The 10742-nt window shown below is 40.5% G+C and overlaps 1 protein-coding gene across 1 annotated transcript; it reads right to left on the bottom strand.

The window, feature by feature from the left end:
• Positions 1-5417: 5417 nt before the first annotated feature.
• On the bottom strand, positions 5418-9773 carry MELLADRAFT_114869 (uncharacterized protein; the record flags this gene model as incomplete). The annotated part of the gene is made up of 10 exons (XM_007403561.1): positions 5418-6897; positions 6998-7014; positions 7366-7412; positions 7670-7770; positions 8211-8492; positions 8604-8641; positions 8728-8869; positions 8973-9037; positions 9167-9308; positions 9426-9773. The coding sequence occupies 10 exons, from the start codon at positions 9771-9773 to the stop codon at positions 6793-6795; spliced, it is 1287 nt and encodes a 428-aa protein (XP_007403623.1).
• Between the last annotated feature and the right edge of the window lie 969 nt (positions 9774-10742).

The following is a 10742-nucleotide window of genomic DNA, read 5'->3' as shown; positions in this document are numbered from 1 at the left end:
GGAAAGAGACGATCGATCATGGAAAAACTGAATTGATTTTGCTGGAACTTTGAGGTTTGATTGCGAGTTGAAACCTAGGGAAACCAATTGAGAAGAGTGGGACTGATTTGATATAGTGAAAAACGAGATGATAGAGTGGTGGGATAAAGGATTGGGAGGTAAAGAGAGGTAAAGCAAGATGATCGGGGAAAGAAGAGATCATCGGTCCTCCAAACTTGAAGGATGATGTCAAAACTTGTCAAAACTTGACCGGGTAATTTTCATAAAGCGTATGTTTACGCTAATTATAAAACGGGAGACCTAAAAAGGTGTTCCGATTTAAAATTATTTTACGGATAATTAACAACATCAGGCAAGTTTCCGAAACGTAAAAATCCGTAAAATTTTGAACTTGAAACCCCTTATTGAAGATGTAGCACTTGTGGCCTTGTGAGTCCACCCTTACAACAAAATTTAATTTCAGATCCAGTTTGATACAAATACAACTTTGGCAACCAATGACTCCTTGATGAACAAAGTTCCTCTCGAGGCCTCTCAAAACAGCTTTTGAAAATCATGTCAAACATAAAACTTGTTCAAACACTTTGAATATATAGGAATCTGAAAGAGAGACAAAGATATGATATGATCTAATAAGCAATTGAAACAATTCAAAGTAAGATAATTAATGAAGAATCAAAATAGTGATGAGGATCCAAGTGATCAGTAGGAAATTGAGGGTCTTGAAGATGGGAAGTGTTATGAATGAAGTTGTGGATGTTGTCTGTAAAAAAAGATTGTTAGTCAAGTAAGCAATTGGAAATTACAAGTATGAGATGAACAATCAACAGATATGACTAGGTGGTGGTAAAAAGAATCAAATTGATGTGAATGTAGAGAAGATCATGAAGGATTGAAATGAAAGAAAGAGGGACCCACTGGCACTGTCACGTGTGAATGATGAAAAGCAAAAAGGGAGTTGTAAGAATTTGGATGATCGATTGAGGAAAAGAAATCATACTCCAATCAATAATATGAACAAGATCAATGATAAGAACAAATTCAGACTTACAGTAGAAATGAGTGACTCAGGAAATGGACACTATGATGAGGCCAATGAGAATGAGAACAGTCCAAAAATGATGAAGAATTCCAAGTAAGAGTGGTGATGTATGACTGCAGGAAGATGTGTAGCCCAGTGGAGGAAATTCAAGGGACAAGTTGTTGTACATACAATGACATCTAACTAGGGGTATGACCCGGCCCTGCGGCTTCAGGGCCGGCCGCGAGGCCAGGTATGACCCGGCCTCGGCCAAAGCCTCCTCAAGGATGCTGACGGGCAGCACAGGCAGGCCCCAGCTTGGGCCAGCCCTTTTTAAGCCTGTTTGAGAGCTTAGGGCGGATGCTTGATAATTTAAATTTTTCCAGAAAATTTCCTCAACAAGCCTTCAGCAATGCCTCCACAGTTTTTTTTCAACGGCCCCGGCTCCGAGTAGCCCTGGACGGGGGCCTTTCTCACTATCCCCAGGCTGGACTCAAGGCCCCGGGCTTGGCCTTGACCTGGCCCAAAAAACTCTTGGGCAGACTTGGCCAGGCAGGGCCAGGGCCAGGTCATAGCCCTACATCTAACTGTGATATCACAGCTGACATGTCATCAATGGTTCACAACAAAATAACAATCAAAAATGGTAGTCTTTTGGTTTGGGATTTGTGAAGGGATTTATGTATCAGATTGGATGCTGTTCAGCAAATAGCATCATCATCCAACAGTGCCCGGGTTCATCCAACAGTGTCCGGGTTCATCCAACATATGATGAATGTGTGGCTAGCAGGTTGTGCTCACATGACTCAGGTCACCCACTGATTGGCTGGTAATCATGTTACACTGCTGCGGTCTTGCTGGCTACGTGAAGCCTAGGCAAGAAGCATGGGTGAAGACCACATAGCCCCACTTACTAAGCGTGACTATGTCTACACCCCTCTTCCAATGTAGAACTCTTGATTCAGAACACAGCTGAAAGAAGAGCCAGACGGGGAGAAATGAAGACTACAACAACATACAGAAACAAGATGAATAAGTCTTGGAATGGTGAAAGGAAAGACTTTGAGCAAAAAAGATATTATTGATGTTTGAAGATTTCAAAATCCTGTCTTCAAAATCATGGGCCAAATTTCAGGTATTGTTACAGGTGGGTTTTTGATGATTTTCAACCTTTATTGTGAGTAAATTAACCAATATCTATGTGTAAAATACAAAAAAATACTCATCATGACGCCCCAACATCTAGGAACAAGATACATATTTTTTTGGATTTTTTGCTCTCTTCCTGGTGTCTCAGGATTTTTCTACATCATTACTTTTCTTTTCCGCCTGATAAAGATTATATTTTTTGTAGTGTTGGTGGTGGAGTTGGGGTACCTGTGAGCTGCATCTCTGACGCACTACAGTACCAATACCTAACTGTGACACAATTGGTTGTTAGGATTGAAGATTAAAGTGTGTCAGAGTGGCAGTGAATTACTATGTGAATCATTGGTTCCAGGTATTGGTGTTAACCTGGTGAACAGAGCACATATGAGATGAAATGGGGCAACCTCCAAGCTGTGTCCATTCCAGATGTTGTTCCAGGGCAGCATAAAATCTTTATTTGTCAGGTACACCTGCATCACTCTTCAAACACAGACCTTGTTTGTTTGTACAAGTGCCTGCAGAAATGATATGACACCCTGCAGGCCAAACTGGCTCACACTTGGGTGCATTAGATACATTGTAATGATTGTTTGGCCCCAAGGGTGTCATATCTTTTCTGCAGCCACTTGTACATGACATCAAAGGTGGATATCAAGCCCTAAGGAGCACATGTTGGGACTCGAAGCATGTTTGTATTGGGATTTTTGAAATTGTGTGCGTAAGTTGTGGTCTTGTTGGTATGTGTTTGGTTATAGGAGAGCATGGTATTATTCACAGAAAACCTATGATGTGCATGATGGATAAACATAGAGCGCATCAGTTTTGTGTGGAATTCCCATTGAAATCTTTAATATTTATCAGATTCTGAGTGATTGTATTTGAGTAGGTTATGAAGTAGTGCTGTGTCACTTGCACAATGTCATTGGGAAGGCCCTCTTCAACCGCGTAATACTCTGAAACAATGCCTGTATGGATATAGATGGTCCATAAGTTGTTTTAAAATCTATGTAAGAATTTATAACAGTGAGCAGGCTTTGATACAATTCACAATCCCCATGATCACTTACCACAGCAGTATACAGAAAAGTATTGGACAGTTCCAATACCACCAATATCAAATCAATATCTATAGACTTGATCACAGGTCATTAGAGATACAGGCAAGAGGACCCCGGAAAGCTCCAAGTGAACTATCTGGCCTAATTGGAATGGATCAAGGGTCAAAAAAACACTGACATACTGACAAAAAAGGCATCTTGTGGGTTTTTTGAGCAAAATTACCTTTTTTGCATCTGGATCTACCAACATGATAGGTATGGTTTTGCCTCGGGCCAAAAAATGGCCAAAAGCACTCTCTTTTGAATGTACACACCAACAAAAAACAAATGGATTGGTCTGTTGAGAAATTTTTAGAAATTTTTGCTTTTTGAACCTACCAACAAAACTAGAATTGTTCAAGCTCAATATTGGGATTTTTACCGCATCACAGGGTATTAAAAAGGTCAGTTGGGGTGGTCTTAGGCTGGATAGTTCCCCTGGAGCTTTGTGGGGTCCTTGTGTAAGGCAATGCAATGTTGGTGGATTGAAGGTACATTCAGGTATAATGAGAGCTTTTCTTCTTGTGCTTCTGCGGATGCTCTGTTTTTGAAATGAAGGGGTATTGTAGACACATGAAAAGAGGTGCCCATATTTCAAATGCTGCAAGTGTGCCCAGGTAGCGGTTGGCTGAGCTGGATCAAGAGAGTATGAAAGGAATCCAATTGATATTTCCGTGGAAGATGTCGTGTAGGCTCCATTGGTTCTCTTTAGAAAGTCTGCCAAAAGACTGTGGTGCACTGGCTTAATATTAAAGCACTATAAGTGGGGGTATCTAGTGTGGATTGCTAAGCTTGGTCATCAACTCGTGTAGTAACATCTTGGCGTGACAAAATCAAAGAAATGCTCAATCACAGAAAGGCAAAATATAAGCACTCCAAAAAGGTTTTTAAAATTGCTTCAATTGAAGACGTGTTCCTACTCTTCCTACATTTACAATCTTTCCTCTTGATGCATTTATGATTTACCCTCTGTTGAACTTTTTCAAGGGATGAGTCATCATATTTTAAAGATTGAAGTGTATCATCAAATAGTCACCAGATTTTTTCCTGTAGGAATTGCCCCGGTACCGCTCAAGCAATTGAGCGATGGCGTAATTTCTTGGAGCGGACTGTATGTACTTCAGTCAGTGCGTCGCTTTTCGCTTTTCCTTGATGAATCTCATGCATCTCTGAGGCGACCGACCGAATTTTGATGCCGAAGAAGCCAAGGCCATGGCCATGCGATCATTGCAAGGAGCTTGGATGTCCGCATATGGGTGGTGTGTTGCTGGTAAAGACAGTCTAGATACGTCTAAACGTACTTACCTCAATGCTCTCACGACATGGTCAATCGAGGCGTGTAAATCCCCGTCCACATCTGGAAGGCTCAGCTCAGCGAGCTCGATATAGCTCTGATAAGTTTAATATTGCTCAGACGCTGTCCGATTTCACTTTCCCTCACATTATCCGGGCGAGGCTGTGCTTAGATTTTTGAATGTGTCAATGATTAAGGAAAATAATTGACTAATGCGGGCATACATTGTATCGTGAGCTATCGTGAAAGTCTGGATTGATTCGGATTATAGACGCGGAGTTTGTCATGCTTCATCATATAAAGAGCATGCTTCTAGACCTCCGTACTTGCGATCACCTAGTATCTCTGCATTCACCCAGCTCGGTCAACTTTCCGTCAACGAGACATTTTATCGAATTACTCCGACCGGCCCAGCTGCCAATTTCAAAACTTCTCTTGAATATATATATTGATTATATATATTCTCTTTGCGTATATTGCTCGTATCCTATCTATCCTGAACATTTATTAGCCTTCTCATATTTGGCCCTTTTGCCAAAGTTCAATCATCTTTCCTCTTGTATATCATTCAACTTTATTTTCACCCATCAACCTCGGCTTAGATGTACGCAGAAAATACCGCTTTGAGTGCATCGGAATCAAAGAGCACCACATCCATTGTACAATCATCTCAAATTTTTACCGTCAATCCTTACCTTTCACAAAGATGGGCAGAACCAACCGAAGTAAGTGAAATTCCAAGTCGTATTTCCATGCTGGGAGACATTGAGGTACTAAAGCACACCCTTCAACAGCATCTAAGATCTGAACGTTCATTGACTACTGTCAAGAGTTTCGAAATCAGCGTACCTGATATAAAACATCAACCCGACTTTCGTGCATACGTCTCCAAAATTCGTAGTGCCCCTGCTTCTTTATCTTTCTCCAAGTTAAAGTCTCGAGTTAAGAGCTCCAGGGAAAGGCGAAGCTCAGACATTCAGCCCTTTATCCCTGCACTTGGCACTCATCCGAACACACACCTTTGCGAACCGTGGAGTCAATACAATAAAATGAACACTCGTCGATCATCTATGTCTTCTTCCAACAATTCCACTTACAGCAAAGACCTTGATTCTAGCTCGCAAAGTTCTGAAACCTCTTCAATAAGCCCCCCTCGTTCAGAAGAGATTGATGATGACGACGATGAGTTAGGTTTTTCGATCATCAAGCTTCAACTTTCTGCACAGCGCATCGGGCGTCAACGCTCTAAAGCAAGTGTCCCACCTCCTTCACCAGCTGATTTCGCTAGTCAGAAACCACAAGTTCTTGCGCCTTTGGGAGCCGAATTGAGTATTTGTTTTGACTCTCCATTTTTGAAGAATTCGACCCACACTTCAATTGAACCTGTTGGCACCACAGAGACTCCCAACCATATCATAAAGCAGTCTGTTCAACCGCGTTCTTTTCAAGCCTTATCCGATTTTGCTTCGATTGAAGAACAATGTCACGATGATGAGGCTGACGAGGTTGACGAGGCAGATTATGATGATGACGATCATAGTTCTTTCTATACTCTCTCAGGTGACTACTCAGACGACGATGACGAAGAGTTCTATGCTCCACAATGGCCAAATTGAACCTCAAAGAATTCCTCAACGTTTTCCTCAACTTGAATACAATCACCAACTCGTCATTTTTTACAAAGGAGTTGTACATATTCATTCCACATGTCATCACAGCTTAACCTCTAAATTTCATCAAATTTTTCTTGTGATGATGGTCATCTTCATTTTTATCCTAAGAAATTCCTTTTTCAAGTTACCCTACAATCGTACCAGGCTTACTAACTTATTCGCCATGTATTACTTTCTGTAATCGGTTCCTTATCTTAACTTCGTCTAGATTTTCAAGAGCTCGCGTCGTATTCGTCCTTGCCGTGGTTTCAGCCTTCTTGTTGTTTCTCATTCCATATAAATCATGTAAACTTCGGGAGACTTTTTCTTTCCTCGGACAATATTTTTATCTATCTTTTACTATCTCCAGTCTTCTCTTGATTATTTTCATTCTCTAATTAGTCAAATTTCTTCATTTTTAGCAATTTATCTACTTGATACTACCCTTTAGCCTTCAAAGCTTATATAACACTGTCTTTATTGCATATTGAATCCATCTTTATCTGTGCCGCTGGACTCATTTCATTCGTTATAACCTCCTGAGCCTTATTACCCGGAGATTAAATTCGTAGGCCTTTATCAGATCCTTTGGTTGGATCCTTTTACACAATCGTTTTGTAACAAAAGTAATTCACGTTTATCAGTGAGACCACCCATACTCACATATTTTTTAGTGTTGTAAACCTTTGAAATCATCAAGACAAAACTTCAGAAGCCATCTTCAGAGACCTTGCAAACAAAACATAAAACCAAGATTGATTCTTGGATAGAAACCATCCCATACCAACTCACTCCAATAACCTGAATTACCGGAAGCAAAAACATAGCTGGCTTGATGCCTACCCCCGGCTGTTTGTTACGTACCAGATGCCTTTCCGTTCTCGTAGTGGGCGCGGGTTTTGAATCTGAGGTGCACCCAGAGCGCCTACAGGCAAGGCGCGCCGTGACTTCCCATAGCTTCCCATTCAAACGTTGAAACCTCCTTCCAAGTTTCAGATGACCAATGCCGAGTCATTGATAGTCCATTATTCAAAAAGAACAAACTTGAGCCAGTCATAAAGGTTCTGAACAACTAAGAATGGCATGAACAAAGCAGCTTCATAATCATTTAATTTCTTTGATCACACTTGGGTTGAGCCACTGTTTACTTACAAAAGAGCAAAACTTCCTGAACTTTCAAATTTAGCACTTCAACTATCCTGAATGAAGAAAAAGAACAAAAAGAAAAGCATCCTTGGGAAGTATTTTTGACATCTTTCATTTGTCAATCAGAGATATTGAAATGAGATGGTCTCTGAAGTTCAGTCAGTGGGTTGATAGCAATAAAATATGCAGGAGGTAACGACCAATGGAGATAACAGTATATAGGCGTGGCACATGCACTGCTTCAATTTGATACATCAGAGACCTCGTCGCTCTGTCATGGTCGACGCATACACTCTCCGTCATTCCTTACCTGTCAAAACACTTCTCGAGATAACTCGATTTTGTGCGATTGTTGGGAATACTTTGACTGCCTCTGACTTCATCTGCTAAGATACTCGTGTGCGAACTCATCTGTTAATGATTGTTATCTATCAACCAAGCGCTTTATCGCGGTTTTTGAAAAATCGCCAATATTCGTATGCTCATGGGACATGCCTGTATGCGTGTGACTTGCATTTTCATAAGATGCACTCAAGAGAGAAAACAGCTGCGAGGATCGACGGCATTGATTGTAGTAGAGAAAGTAAAGTGACATGTGATGTACAGCATTAAGACCAAAAGACCGAGCCAGGACTTTTGGGCAGAATCAAAAGTAATGAAAAGAAGGAAACAACTGAGATAGCAAACTTCGTCGAGGAAATATTCAAGCAATCGGTTTTCATGACTTTGGATTGCTTTCAGGTTTGAGATGAGGAAACTAGATAGGATACGAGGAAATCATAATTAGACCGCTCAAAACTTTGAACAGTGGTAGTCAGATGACGTGGGAAAGTAACTTAAATCGCACTTACACGTTCTTGTACATGTTCATATATTTGAGGCCAGATATCATCGCTCGTATGACCAGACAGATGGATAAGCTTTTTGCACTTGTCTGTAGTTGATGGTTCCTGTGAAGCAGAAGAGGACTTGAGGAATGTTTGATATTCGTAATAGTTGAGCATTGGTTCATTCTCTTCGTGGAACGAATTTAATCGATTCGCAAAGACTTCGACTGTATCATCTTTTCGTTTGATAAGGGGGTCTCCAGTCACGTCGTCTAATCCTTCGACTTTCGGAGGGTTATAGGTTGTCTAGAATGACATGGTAGGAAGAGCAGAAATCAACCACTTTTCAGTCTGTTGCTCAACTAGGCTCAATTTCGTTGACTCGTCTTCGGATCTCATGTTGTGATCAAAACATACATTGTATACCCTTCCTGATGGGCCATGGATCCATCTCCCTATGAATGATCAAGGCGGCCAACAATTTAGCGGCACACTCCTGAGCTAAGTTGCATCAGATACTCGATCATGTTCGAAGACGAACCTGATATTCTATGTAGAATGATATCGTCAGGTACGTGTAAAGCAATGATTACATTAAGTTCGTCTTTCAATTCTTCCTTGAGAAATTTATCAAGCTTAATGGCTTGAGCTCTTGTGCGAGGAAACCCATCTAAGATCCAATCCTTCGAGAATCAAAACATCAATCATGATCAGTAATAGTATTCCCAGAGAACAGTTACTCAAATAAACAAAAAGAAAATAGCAAAGCAATGAGTGATGACTGACTCGATCAGCTAGTTGACGAAGTTCCGGTTTCACTAGCTCGAGAATGACATCATCTGGTAGTAAATCTAATTATAACATTCCCCAAAATCGAGTATCGAGACATTCTTCCTCGTCAGGTTTAATACATGGAGCTGTGTATTAAGGTGCCAAGAACAGTACCGGTTCTTATTTTTGAGTCATCCAGCATCACTCACCTCCACGTGAGATGTAGTTTTCCGCCAGTTTACCAAGTTCGGTATGATTATTTACATTCCACCTAAGTAAATCGCCAGTTCCAATCAAAGAAGGATTGAAGGTTGATATCAATTTACTGCAATGAGTTCCTTTTCCCGATCCCTATGTACATTTTTGATAATTGGATGGAGTAAGAATGTCATCTTTCTGACATCAGTAGGGAAAGCTCTGAAGTAGAAGAAACAGGTTGGAAGATTAATGGGATTCTTGAAACTAAACTGGGGGGCCCAACATTATCATTCTCATGCGACCATTACTCGTCAAGGCCTGATGCTGAGTTCTGACGTCATGAAACAAACGAGAAAGGCTGGGCACTTGATTGAGATGAGATACTCTGAACGCATCTGTTCCAATGGAAATTGAGGGTAGGGTTCGGGAAAGTTGGGTGGAGCCTAGCCTGATCATCACTTTGAAATGTGTACCTTGATATTCCTGAAATCTAATCGTTTTTTGAACCGTGAGTTGGTCGAAATCGGAGGCAGTGTGCTTCGTATGGTTTGGTTCAACAAGGTTCAACAACTCATGCTCAATGCCAACCTGATGGCCGAGCTCGGCAAAGCTCGGCATCCCGCATAGGACCCGAGTATCGGATACCTGGTCTGAGGACGGTTCTCGGGTATTATCCGAGGCCTGATACCCGGCTATCTACAACCGGCTATATGTATCAGCATGTATGTAATATGTATCAGCCATTGCCAACAAAAAGTTGATGAAGTAGGTGGGTAAGGTTTGACTCTGTTGGCTAGGGCAGTTCTATAAAGGAAAACTGATGATCATATTTTCCCAGATCCATTCATTGACCAGGAGCTCTAAATTTGAGTTACAAAAATGAGGAATATGTTGAAGTTCAGATGCCAGATGGCTTGAACAGGATTTCTACACAAAAGTCAACATCTTGTAGGTTGTGCAACATTATTTACACATTTTCTTTTCTATTTGACATCCCTGGTCTAGCTATCATGATTTTAGGTTGTTATGCACATAAATTTGTTGTTGTGATGGATGAGATTACATAGGATAATTACAGGTATGGGTTTTTCAGGTATGATCATGACATACCTAATTTCATTATTAGGGGGGCTCAAGTCAAAATATTTTACTACTTTTATGGTAAAAAACTTTTCCCAAATTTTTTTGAGCAGCAAATTTACGCAAATTTGCGTAAATCTGCTGCTCAGAAGGAGATCCAAAAGAAATTTTTACGGCCCTTTTTTACAAATTGGGAAAAGTTTTTACAGCACAGTACTGTAAAAAACTTTCCCCAATTTTTTGTGAAACTTTTTAAAAAACGGACAAGTTTTTTAAATTTTACAGTGGGTTTTTTTCTGCAAATATACGGTCAACACCATTCGGGACACCTAAAAAGGTGTCCTGATTTTTTAAAATTTACGGTATACTTTGCAACATCGGACAACTTGTTGGACTGTAAAATACCGTAAATTTATTGACTTGAAACCCCCTATTATCATTTAGTATAAGATCTCACTTTTATATTTTATGTATTTTGTTTCTCTTTTTCTTCTTTATCAAAACAAT

The sequence above is a fragment of the Melampsora larici-populina genome, assembly GCF_000204055.1.
Source record: "Melampsora larici-populina 98AG31 unplaced genomic scaffold MELLAscaffold_1, whole genome shotgun sequence".
Lineage (NCBI taxonomy): Eukaryota > Fungi > Basidiomycota > Pucciniomycetes > Pucciniales > Melampsoraceae > Melampsora > Melampsora laricis-populina.
This window is presented reverse-complemented; position numbering and strand designations above follow the sequence as displayed.